The sequence below is a fragment of the Haliotis asinina genome, chromosome 5 (genome assembly GCF_037392515.1).
Source record: "Haliotis asinina isolate JCU_RB_2024 chromosome 5, JCU_Hal_asi_v2, whole genome shotgun sequence".
Lineage (NCBI taxonomy): Eukaryota > Metazoa > Mollusca > Gastropoda > Lepetellida > Haliotidae > Haliotis > Haliotis asinina.
In genome coordinates, this window is record NC_090284.1 from 34,777,557 (window position 1) to 34,791,513 (window position 13,957).

Here is a 13,957-nt window from a genome sequence, read left to right on the forward strand (position 1 = left end):
GATGTGAAAAGCTCAAAATGCCCTGTTCTGCGATGCTTTAAGTTTGCCTGTCTATATAGATAATATGCATTAGTCATGAACTGAGTAGAGCGACTCTGGTATTTGATATGCGTGAGACTGAATGAGTGAAGTGGGTACCCTCAGAACACGTTATGTAAACATAATCAAACGTTCAAAGAGCTGCCAAACAAAAGTCGATATTTCAGAATGGCCTTCCATTCTTTTATACGATTGCGAAATTTTCTCAACACACGTTATGCAAAAGACAGTAGGTTATTCTTGGGGTTAAAGCTGGGAGTTCGGGGTTCGAACTTCCCCCACAAGAGTACCACGTCTGTTTGTGGTGTTCCCACTGGGATCATTCTGAAACAATGCCACAAGCAGCTTTATCATTCTGAAACAATGCCACAAGCAGCTTTATCATTCTGAAACAATGCGATAAGCAGCTTTATCATTTTCAGAGTATCACCTTGGCTGACATCTCTCCCCAGGCTTCACTGAGACGGCCTCAAAGTCCCCCAACTGTTTTTGTCATTTATGTATCACTTATATAGATTCATGTCAATATGTACTGGTTTTTCAGTATAAAGCACATAATATTAGTTTGTCGAATACAGCTGACAAAAGCGTGAAGAATAATCACAATTGCATGTCATGGATTAAATAAGAACTGTCCAAGTGCTATCTGTATGATTTTAAAGCTATGATGTAGAAAGAAATTAATTAAGCACCCCTGTAGTTTTGCAATGTTGAATTCATTCACAATGCCATTTTTCGTATCATACACAATTAAGGGCCAATAACCGCCATGTGACTGACAGCCAATACTCTCCTCCTCGTACCCCCTGTCATCCTCATGATCATCTGAAGGAAAAACCAGCGCCATTCCTCGTGTAAAGAAGCTACCGACTGGGTTATGCACAGAACGAATCTTGTCTCACATTTGCCCCAAAGGGTTAAGACAGGGACTCATTCAATCCACATGGGCTTGTATCACTTAGAAACAGTGTTGAAAATTCATTGGTGTGTAGACCCTACCCTAGTACTATATATAAGGAAAGGGTTGTTACGACAAAACCATTCGATTTCACCACGTATTTTGAAGGCCCCGACGAGGCCTACGGATAGAAAGCTAGGTGATTTCCCTCCAAAATGAACTATAAATAGTCACAATCGTGTACTATCACCCCGGCATTACATGCCGGGGTGATGTAGTCGACACCTAGTCTGTCCGTCCGTCCGTCCGCCCGTAATCAGTTTGTTTCTTGAGCATGACTCCTAAACCGTTCAATATTTTTAGTCCACAATTGGTAGATATAATAAACTGAACCTAAACCGTTCTTGGACAGACAATATTGACACTAAAGATAATATTAACTTTTCCTGAAACATATGAACACCATTCTTGTGTAAAAAGTTAACACATCCTTTATTACATCAGAAACACACCGCACTGTACTGCAGATTCTTCTCTAATGCTGGCTGTCTCTTACATCAACCGCAGTGCGGTAACCCACACCAAATGATGAGCAAACAATTATACAACTGTTATTTGTTCTTTCTTCGTTACCTCTTTATTGCTTTTTGTACATTTCATCATTTTCTCCGTATTTCGTATGTACTGTTTGAAAAGGAAGGGGAATCTAAACTTTTAATTTGGAGAGGAAGTGTAACCGTTAGCCGTTAACAAACGTTTCAAAGACAGGCATCTTAAGAAGGAAAAACGATTTCTCTTTATCATTACCCCTAAACACAATGTTGTGCACAACTCAGTAGTCCCATACACGGGCGCGGGGTGTCATTCTTGATTTTACCGGTTTTCAAGAAGGTCGATAAATCACTGTCGACCATTAATTTTGATAATCATCCAGCACCACACAGTTGTTAGTGTTTGTGCTAGAGACAAACACTAACAACTGTGTGATGCAGGATGTTTTTCAAATGAAAATCGTAAACATGCAGATTTCACGTTATACACGAATCATCTTTCAAGTGCGATTACAAAGACCTACGGTCATAAGGAAGTGCAAGTGGTGATGTATTCTCTTAAGATTCATTATTATCATATCAACATTGACTGACTCCGATGTATCTCCCAATCTTTTTAATGTAAATCAAAAATGAAGTTACGCTACTTGTTTGAAGAGTATAAATCTCGTTAAATATCGTTGTATCGAATGAATTTTTCGATTTCTTGATGGAAACTTCAAATAGAGCTGAAATTTCGAGTATTTTACAAAAAATTAAAATAAACAGAAAATAGCTCCAGTAACTGGACACAACTCTATCATTTAAGCAAAGAGAACAAATCGAAATTTCGAATTTCTGGTATAAAATTGAAAAACAAACACAGCCCAGTATAATCGAACCAACCAATATATATATAATGATATATATATATAGCTTTCGTTCCTTTCAAGACACGACACATATTATGTAACATATTCTCTGCAAGCGTATGAATATAAATGCCAGTCAGCATTCCGTTTTAATCTGATACAAGCTGGGCATATTTCTGCAGTCGTGTGATCTTATTACGGACATACTGCCATGGAGTGCGTCAAGAAAGTAGAAATGATGAATAATACGCCTCATGATTTTTCCCGCAGCAATTAATAATGATTTTGTTACAATGTTGTTATCTTTACAGGACATACGTACTGATCAATAATATATTCCGAGATAAGAATGTAGATCATATACGTTTTTAGTGAACTGCAGTTGGACAAGGTATAGCAGCTTTGTACGACAAGGGGCGATTGGAGTAGCCCAGTGGTTAATGCGTTCGCTCTTCACGACGAAAGATTTGGGTACGAGTTCCCTCATGGGAATAATGTGTGAAGTTCATTTCTGGAGTCCCCCGCCGTCATAGTGCGGGATTATTGCTAAAAACTGCGTGAAACCGAACTCACTCCCTCCCTCACTCACTCAATGTACTACAAAATGGAGATCGATTGTTGATTTCACACACTGCCGGGAATTTTAAGAATATAGACGGTTATCTCGATTCGAAGACTTGAATGCCCCTTCATGCATGTTATTTCTACGACTATCACAAGGCATTATTTAAGCACGGGGGTTAGACTAGTCATAGAGGTAATATTGATTTGTGCAGGCGAGTCCCAGTGCTAAGTGCGCGGATGTGAGGTGCAGCAGTTTCGGTTTGTATCAAAATGAAAGTAGTCATGTCAGGAGGCGCTTTCTCCAGGCGGAACACTACCGCGGTCAGTGAACGACTAGGCTCTCGGCCTTCATCCTGGCTCCTTGGAGAGTATACATTTATTTTGCCCGGGCATTTGTAAAACACTTACTCAAAAGGACACCGCAAATGCTACAATGGCTTCCATGTTGAGATGAACAGTGTCCTTGAAACCATCATAGGCCACGCTGCAGATCGTCCATCCAGAAACTCTCCGCTGCTCAACGTTGCGCGATAGATTCTCTCTATAGCTATAGGTTCTCTTTAGTGCTAGGATCTCCGTAGTTCAACGTTCATCGTTGTTCCGTGTTCTTTCTAGAAGAGTAAACACAAATTTCAGTGTTGACGACAATACATTTTCTACTGTTAAGTTCTTCACACCACCACGCATTCGGTAGTTTGCACGTGCCGTACGCAGTAGCACCCTACACCTGCGGAGTTTGACACTTTCTTTCAATCTTTCACAATCTGTGATTAAGAGATTATGAAACGGGTACCAACAAACTGAACACAACGTCGTGTCTGGTGAGGTCGAAATGAACGTCAAGCCACTTATACTCATAACAGTGCCAATTATAATATGGTATTACTAAAACAAAAAGACTTACATGTTTCTGTCATCAGAGCAGATGTAATAGAACACGACAGGACACGATCAAAGATCACATATTTCTAGAAGACGGTATGTTTCACGTCCTGTCTATGTGGAATTTTGACATCAGTATGCTACAAATAGCATACACATGCTAGCGTTTCCCTTTAAACGAGTAAAGTTAGATATTTTGACAGTAATGACACTCGATGTCGGATATGTGTAAGGCGACTGAACTTCTATTGTATGGCTATGATAATTCATATTTGGAAACACACTTCAATGTTTAATGAAGAAGAAACGAGGCGGTCTGCCACCACCCTCCTTAAAAACTCATTGACGATCAAAGGCCAAATGCTGTGTGTAGTGACCGATGAGGTCATATGTCTTGAACTGTCCTACGATGGGTGACCATCGGATCGACGTAGCTGGCCTTTCAACTGTGCACACATCGACTTTCAGATATTACTTTTGGGTTTGTTAATCAGTCTCTGCCAGTGTTTCTATTTCATCTCGTCAGGGCAGCTCATCCCCCTACTGTACAGAGTGTACACCCTAAAGCCGTTGTGTCCATACCGTACCGTCTGATACACACAAACTCGTTATGTATGAAGTGCGTAACTCTGTGACAACGTTTCTAAAAATGAATAACCTTGAATAATTTTATCATTTTCAGACTCAAAAGCAGCCATAAATTAACAGGTTTTGCGTGAAACACGAGTGAATTAACTATTGGGTATATGTTGCCACTCTGTGGATCTCTGTATTTACGTACTGGGTATATGTTGCCACTCTGTGGATCTCTGTATTCACGTACTTGGTATATGTTGCTCCTCCGTGGATCTCTGTATTTACGTACTTGGTATATGTTGCCACACTGTGGATCTTCGTATTCACGTACTGGGTATATCTTGCTACTCCGTGGATCTCTGTATTTACGTACTTGGTATATGTTGCCACAATGTGGATCTTCGTATTCACGTACTTGGTATATGTTGCTCCTCCGTGGATCTATCTATTCAAGTACTGAGTATATGTTGCTACTCTGTGGATCTATTTATTTTGCTGCCCGATGGTTATCTCTTCGCGGACTGGACTCTGTTAATAGCTAACTTTCTATTCACCTACATGATAAGGGTGCTGATATCATCTAGGTACTTAGCACTTGAAGAATGGGAACTTTTTGATATACAGCTTCGTTATTCTGTACAGTGCTTATTCGGCCATAAAACATACACGCGCTACGATGCAGGATTTAAAAAAACCCGATGCCGTTACAGAAACAAGACAAAGTGAAGCTGTGTGCTGGAATCTGCATTTGTAGGCAAATTACTGGAGTGTGGCGGTGCTCGCCTCCATGACTTCTCTGTCAATACTAATCTATCACTGTGGGAGTATTTTATCATTGAATGATTTGCAGTATGGTGTCACAACTCGGCCATAAAGAGGATAAGAACACTGAAATCTGTAAGTTAATGTATGTAAACATGTTCCACGTGTGTCTAGACGCAGGGAGACATATTGTTGTATCAGCGTTCTGTGTCGAGAGCTTAAGCTAATATTCAGATTGGATTTTCACGTTTTTTTCCATGTCAGTTTATTCAAGGGATCGTTATTGCCTGATTTTATGGCGCATCAAAACACTGCGCCTCTGTTATTATGTTTTATAAGTCTGTTGTATTTTCAAATTAGATTTGGCTTTAAAAACATTTCGCACGCGACGACATTAGTTATATAATGAGGAAAAAATATTTGATTACAGTTAAATAGCTGTCGAAAACATCAGAAAGCTGAATATAAGAAGATTCAGTAAAGTTTTTATTTTATTATTTTTTCATCTAGCGAGGAACATATGGTGTATAATCAGCCACGTGAAGGCTATGTTTTACCAGCAATCTAGGTTAAAGCACACTACTTTTTATGTTATTAAAACATTTAAAATTGATATAACAGCACCCAGGTAATTCCCTCGCAAAAACCTACACAGATTACAAAGAAAAATTCATTTAAATACCCAGGAGAATGTTTTGACAGTTGGCGAGTTTTATTACGCAACATCAAGCCCAATCTTGTGGGGCGGAATTTGTGACGATAAAACGATTCGCAGTCTGCACAGTCAACGAATCGGCCACATTGCCGGAAGTTCAGAACGATTTCTAGCCATCACGTGGTAGTGAGAGAGACCGTCTGTCAATCTTCAGAAAACAAACCAAACATTAACGTTCCGACACGTGTCAAAAAGTGGCAATGCTTTCAAATAAATCACACAAAGTCCAAAGTCATTTAAAACCTATCAAACGATTCGCCAAATCAAACTTCAAACGCCATTTAACATACAAGAGGTTGTTTTATCTGAGAATTTCTTTAAACTCTCGCGTCCCAGGGGAGAGTTTCGCCGCGAACATGTAATGACCCCTGGCCGGTGCTGGACCGAAATATATTATTCTCAGTTGTTTTGGTCTCACCTGTCAATCATCAGCCACCTTCCGTAAGAAAACATACATCATTTCATCCATTTCCGAAATCCTGAAATATCTGAAGCTTACTGTTCCCACTAGATCATGCTGTGCACACACTGACGGCTAGGCCAGACCAACGTCAGGTAGACAAATCAAAATATGCAGCTGAATGCAGCACCATAGGCATTCCCGAATTACCAGGTTTAACTACCTGTTGATTATAGGAGATGTCCCTAAATACACAATACTGTACATAAAATCAAACTTATTGTGCTTTCATGTTACTGACATGGACTGACACTGCAAACAGATACACAATGAACCACACGAGATCAGCGGCATACTCACTGTAGAGATCAAACTTAATGAAACCTGTAATTCTACTGAAATAATCAGGATTGATTAATTATAATCATATACATATTTAAGAGAATTCTCTTGTCAAAGCATATTTCCTTGTACAATCTTGACTATGTCATTAGCATGTGTGAATAGATCCTATGTAATGGTGATGACCATTTGCCAGTGTATCCTGCATCAGTAGTGCTATACATGGCACAAAATATTTTCTTATCTCTTTTCTAATGAAGCTTATTGAAAACACGTTTGAAACGTTTGAGTATATAGTTCCCATTCCACTTTAATCACATGACCAGTTTTTTTTATAGGAAGACAAGCTGAAATCAGCACGTTCCCACGGTAATTCTCTACTGAAATGTCATAACACCATATATCCGAGTTTATATAAATTAAAACAATGCCTGTAGCATACTACTATATCTCCCAGCTATCGCTTGTTTAACGTTTGGTATCGACACACTATCATCTTCAGTTTTCCTTATCTCATGTACAATTTCCCAGCAAGAGTTAATGTAACGTAAAATATTCCGATAAAAGTTGTTATCAAACAGCGACATTTTCTCATTTAACGTTGATTGAACGGTGATAAGAACATCTCCTTGTATAACGCCCGTTCATGATATAGACCAGTGACTGTTCAATAATGTGATAACACTCAATTCCGATGGTAAATATTGCAAAGACTTTAATTCAGGATAAAAAGTTAGAACAAGTCGTGCTATCAGTGAGAAACGGACGGAATATCGTTACCATCGTTAACCGATCTACTGTCTTTCGAATGGTTGTATGTCTCCATCAAGTTCTAACATGTTCCTGTTGACAAATGATTACCTGGTTTAATGTAGTGGCGAACTAAACGGTGAAATATCTTAACATTACACACAGGAAGCACTGTTTAATAACATTCCGGTTTAAGTAATGTTTAGTGTATAAAATATTCATTTCCCTTAATGACGTGTGTCGCTGTGCAGTCGCCATGTCGGATCACAAGAGGTGATGTCCGATGAGGGAATGGAGTCCAATTCTTTCCACGCATGCACGCAAACACGCACGCACGCACATACACGCATACACAGAGAGAGTGTGTGCATGTTAGAGAGAAGAGAGACCGACCGACCTACATGCAAACGCACACGCACACACATTTAATGAAAAATAAAACAAACACTTTATGTCAGAAAGACCAAATTATTCCACGAAACTCTTGGCCATGAAACATGAATAAATCCTGCCTGCTGTGAGTCAGTTCTGACTTGTCCGTCTGTTTAATTGGGCACAAATTTGTATAAGTTTTAAGTATTAAGTAAAGAGGTTCATCATATTTGATGACAACCAGACGTTATCAGTTCATCTGAAGTGAACACCTGACACAACAAATTAATAACCCCATTCTAGTAGTTTTATGCATTTACTAATTATCGACAAACGTTCATCGGTTTTGATCACAAAACACCGTGGCATGTAAAAAGCCCCAACAGAGCAACAGTTGTTAAGAGCATTTTGTCACAGCCAGCACAGATCATGTTTATTGCATGTAAATATCATGTACATTTCCAGCCCACTGCGCACACTGAATATATTTCAGATCAGACGCTGCTCATTTAGACTGATAAAATCTCTATGGTGGAAACGACATTCAAATTAATCATGAGTAATTTTGAATACAGATAAGGCCAGTGGACCTGATGGCTGCAAGAGTTTATTGTAGTGTGTGTATTTCCTTGATGCTGGATACTAGTGACACCCCGCAGCTGCTAGACGACCATATAGATGTGATGATGAACTGCTATCGACCACTGATCACAAGCGATACACCATGAAGGGGGCCATTAGGTTAAGCCACTCTGAATTGATAATTAGCCTGCCTGTATCGGATCTCGTGGCTAAAGTGGACCTAGTGCATTAAGGCGCAGCTTGAAATAATGAAATAATTAAATGCTTATGGTTTCACTTCTTAGATTAGTGGCACTAGTTCCCTCTACTGCATGGCAATAGTTTCTTTACGATTGCTGATATCACCATGGTAACAAGTCTGGCAAGAACTAATCTTTTAAAGCGACATCGAGTGCTCATGACTGGAAGGACGTATGTTGTGACAGTACATTTGTGACATCAAGGATGAATACGTTCGTCTATACATCTTTTGCCCATGACATGATTATACTGTTGCAAAATTCCATGCATTGATTAATGTCAATTAGTTAAACCAAGGCCAATAATTATTTTCAATCAGAATCCGTCGCATTTGATGTCTCAGGTTCCTGCATTAAATGTTTGTAGTGATGTATTTCTTGTTGCTTAAAAGTTACTCTTCACTAGAATGTTTATAGGTGCAAACAGAACACTTATATGTACACATTCCACCTGTCGACTCTATCCGACTGGTCTGCTTGTACCTCAACGCGGGAAGACGCGAATCTCCGTAAACACTAGTGAGAGCTAGTGCTGGAACCAATCACTGCATTTCTGTAGACTCTCATCAAATAGTCACTTTTTGGCTAATCAACGCTTTTCAGAAGACACTGGCGTTCAACATTCCTCTTAAGTAGACAATGAGGTCAACCATTGCTCTTCTTGAGACTCTATGCTCAACCATTGCTCTTCTGTAGATACTGAGGTCAACCATTCCTCTTCTGTAGATACTGAGGTCAACCATTGCTCTTCTTGAGACGCTGCGGTTAGCCATTGTTCTTATGGAGACACTGAAGTCAACCATAGCCCTTCTGGAGACACCGAGGTCAACTACAACTCTTCTGGAGACACCGAGGTCAACTACAACTCTTCTGGAAACACCGAGGTCAAAAACAAATCTTCTGGAGACACCGAGGTCATCTACGTACAACTCTTCTGAAGACACCGAGGTCAACCACAGCTATTCTGGAGACACTGATGTCAACCACAGCCCTTCTAGAGACACTGAGGTCAACTACAACTCTTCTGGAGACACCGAGATCAACTACGTACAACTCTTCTGGAAACACCGAGGTCAACTACAGCTATTCTGGAGACACTGAAGTCAACCATAGCTCTTCTGGAGACACCGAGGTCAACTACAATTCTTCTGGAAACACCGAGGTCAACAACAAATCTTCTGGAAACACCGAGGTCAACTACAACTCTTCTGGAGACACCGAGGTCAACCACAGCTATTCTGAAGACACTGAGGTCAACCACAGCCCTTCTGGAGACACAAAGGGCAACTACAACTCTTCTGGAGACACCGAGATCAACTACGTACAATTCTTGTGGAGACACCGAGGTCAACTACAACTCTTCTGGAAACACCGAGGTCAACTACAACTCTTCTGGAAACACCGGGGTCAACTACAGCTATTTTGGAGACACTGAAGTCAACCATAGTCCTTCTGGAGACACCGAGGTCAACCACAGCTCTTCTGGACACACTGAAGTCAACCACAGCCCTTTTGGAGACACCGAGATCAACTACAACTCTTCTGGAGACACCGGGGTCAACTACAACTTTTCTGGAAACACCGGGGTCAACTACAGCTCTTCTGGAGACACCGAGGTCAACCACAGCTCTTCTGGAGACACTGAAGTCAACTACAGCCCTTCTGGAGACACTGAAGTCAACTACAACTCTTCTGCTTTAGTGTTCTTCATGTACATGGGATAATCAACGTTCTTCTGCAGATTGATGCGCATCTGTAGATTTTGCTTGTAATGCCTCTTCACTGGGACTATTCCACTGAAACCACTACCCCTCTGAGATAAACACAACCCTTTCACAATCATTTGACATTGAATTTAATTTGCATTATTTCGTAAGTTATGGGGAGTAGTAACTTTATGTTTGAACCATGATATATTTCGACAGGACGACAATTTGAGTAATTAAATAGCCACTTTAAAAGTTAAGGCTCAGGTGTAGAAAGGAAGGATCTCATCTGTAGACATGGAGGACATCAGGTGCTGACAGAGGGGATATCAGGTCTAGACAGAGGGGATATCAGGTGTAGACAGACACATCAGCTGTAGACACAGGATATCAGGCGTAGACAGAGAGGACATCAGGTGTTGACAGAGATGACATCAGGTGTAGACAGATGGGATATCAGGCGTAGACTGAGGGGGTATCAGGTGTAGAGAGAGATGATCTCATGTGTAGACAGATGGGATATCAGGCGTAGACTGAGGGGGTATCAGGTGTAGAGAGAGATGATCTCATGTGTAGACGGATGGGATATCAGGCGTAGACTGAGACAATCTCATGTGTAGACAAACTGAATGTCAGGTATTGACAAGCCGGGCCTCCTGTAGACAGGAACCGTCTCAGGCGCAGATAAAGACAAAGAGGATATCATGTGCAGACAGAGATGATTTCATGTTAACACATGCGGGATGCCAAGAATTGACAAGATGAATATGTAAATAAATAGAATGTTATGGCAGAAAAGGCAGGATAAACTTCATATATTTTCAGGCAAGACTTGTATACAAGCAAGATATTATGTAAATATGAGCAAGATGCCACTTGAAAAGAAGCAGAATGTAATGATAAAGGCGGGATCTCATTTGTAGATAGGCAAGATAAGAAGCTTATAGAAGAAATGTAACAGAAAGCCTCATACCTCTGTAATCTTCCATGTGCGTACACCACAATGTCTGGTTCGATTAAATAAGGTTTTATTTCAGATTCAACTTTGGTAATGCCACGTGATGGTATCCAGCACACGCACACACACACATACACACAACAATACCCCAAACGCTGTGCTCCTTGTCAGATACGTGTATGATTACGTTTGCTCAACGTTTTCGAACAGGTGACTTAAACAAGATAATTACATCTTAGAGTTGTGGTTTGTCGTTAAACTTGGCAGTAAATCTACAGTTACAGTTGCGCGACGGCTTCTGGCACATGATTTAGCCCCAAGATTCGTGCAGTAGAACATGTAGGACGCCACCGCCACTGCGTGAACCCACCCTACTGTGTCAAACTCCAGTTGTCCCCCTTGGACAAATTCCCAACTGCGATTCTCTACTTCTATTCTCTACTCTGCGTCCTTCCTCCTGAAAACATGTTCGGGTGATTGTTGAAATCTGCAAAATGTGTATTGTAATGATTCTTTACATAATGACCAATGTTTGACCACAGATAATAAACATACGCTATGTTCACACAGACCACAATCAGACGCAATGTTCAGACAGACCATAAACAGACACAATGCTCACACAGACCATAAACAGACGCTACCTTCACATACATACACAGACCTTCACCAAGCATACTGTTCACACAGACCATAAGCAGACGTAATGCTCACAGGGACCATAAACAGACGCTCTGTTCACACAGATAATACACAGACGTAATGTTCATACAGACCAATGTTCATGACCATACGTAATGTTCACACACAAAGACAAGATCCCGATCGTTATACCGAAGTGTGTGGGTCCAACCAACGAGCCTGTATTCCACTTACTGCGGCACAGTTTGGTAGGAATTCGTATTCATACGCGATGAGTTAATTTTCAATTTGATGGTCATCCCGAGACAGCTTTTTGGTAGTACGGTAACCACAAACTGACTACTTCCACAAATCCTTGTGAAACCCTTGGTAATTCCCAAACCCAAATAAGCAGAAATACGCCATTTCTAATAACTCTGTTCATCTTTCAATGGTTTGCCAACAATCAGTGATGACTAACACCATCGTTCATTCATTAAAGCGTTATTATAAAGTCGCATGTAATGAAGGAAGAAGTTTCCAAGTATACAACATAGCGAAAAACCCTAATATACAATGTGTGTGAGTTCATAAGAATCCTGAGCGAGGGTTTAACATTGATAGGGGGTCACTCTGTTTGGCCCTCACTCTGTTGGAAAACTAAGTTTCTATATGGATTAGACCTATCATTTATGCCTTGAATTCAAATAATGAAAAAAACTGACAGACTGCTTTCAAGCCAGGGGTGTATATTCATTTTAGTACATCATCATACAGGACTGGGCTTGATTACACTGATCATGTTAATGACTATATAAAGAGTGGGTTGCCAGCCTGCCGCTACAAACTGTCAATGACTCTTGTGTACGCTGTAGTCTAGCAGTGCCGAGCTAATGGACTGGTACTGTTTGGGATATGCTACATTTAACAGAACCGCATAAATTGTTTAAAACTGTAAGAATTCAACTTGTCCTTTGTTGTTTGGATGTTCAAATGTGTTTTGCTCCAGGGATATCAACTAATTGTGGCGAAGAAATAAATGAAGCTGTTTGTTTTGAAATTTAAATAGGTTCATCAGCCAGTGTCTCCCATGTACGTGTACAAAAGCCCTGTCTCAAACCTCACTAGAGTGTGTGCTTTTGATTAATTGTCCATGCATATTAATCACGATTGTTATTCTGTACGGGTTATTAGCTCTGATCCCAAGTCTATCTAATTTAATCAAACACATTATCACATAATTCTGATAAAAACTCCACACGAACTTTGATGTAACGTCAATTCCATGAAACAGAAAAAAGTCTGCCATTAATCACAAGGAACACAAATTACAAGTTATCTGCCCTTGATAAGCGACACCTATCTTGCGAAATGTCTACAATAGTTGGAACGACGGATCAGGGGGGTTTTGAGTTTGATTTATGCTCGACAAATGTGAGAGGATGGTTTCAGTTTTCTTGACTGCTGATAATGCGACTCAGGTCGTCGAGGGGAGCGCACTATCGATTGAAAGCGATAAATGGGGAGGAAGACACGCATGGCTAGCTACACCAGCTCCTTACAGGTCAGCTAGGAAAGTTAGGGCAAATTTCTTCATTTTCAGATACATTTTTTCAAAATATTTTCTTTTGCTTTGACGTTGTGATTTATATGTTAACTTTGATGACTTAATTCACTTTCAGTCACGAATGTTTAGGCAGTTGGCGTGTTTTCCCGGCATAATTAGAATATCTGACTGCCCAGTAAATTGGCCCTCATGTTTGTGTGAAGTATAGTCCAAACTCCTCCAATATTGCATATTTACTCTATTTAATATTCAGTAAATTGTCCATATGATTACAAATGTATAAACTGTAATCATAAGAAGTTATCAAATGAAACTAATTGAAACTTAAAGTGGGGTTGAGTAAATCGCCCTCTCCATGTGACTACCATGTAGTAGCTCCAAACTGTTCCACACCAACAGGAGATACAACATACAACGACATTCGGGCACATGTGATGCTAGCACCTGTTGACAGAGGACTCAGATGTCGGAATTAGATGCCCCCTATATTACAATAAATGTTGGCGAAAATAGGACACAGCGTTTTACGAGTTGCTACAAACTAATTCATTTCTTCAATGCATTGCTCATCTGCTTCTCGTT

The 13,957-nt window shown here is 40.3% G+C and overlaps 1 protein-coding gene across 1 annotated transcript; it reads left to right on the forward strand.

Moving 5' to 3' along the window:
* Positions 1-8,630: 8,630 nt before the first annotated feature.
* Positions 8,631-10,247, forward strand: LOC137283839 (uncharacterized). Its single transcript, XM_067815521.1, has 3 exons — positions 8,631-8,645; positions 9,250-9,595; positions 9,787-10,247. Exons 1-3 carry the CDS (start codon positions 8,631-8,633, stop codon positions 10,245-10,247), a joined length of 822 nt encoding a protein of 273 aa, XP_067671622.1.
* Positions 10,248-13,957: the final 3,710 nt, after the last annotated feature.

Coding starts and splice junctions, on each gene's coding strand:
- LOC137283839 (XM_067815521.1), top strand. Junction 9,596..9,786: donor ACTCTTCTGGAAACACCGAG/GTCAACTACAGC, acceptor GGTCAACCACAG/CCCTTCTGGAGACACAAAGG.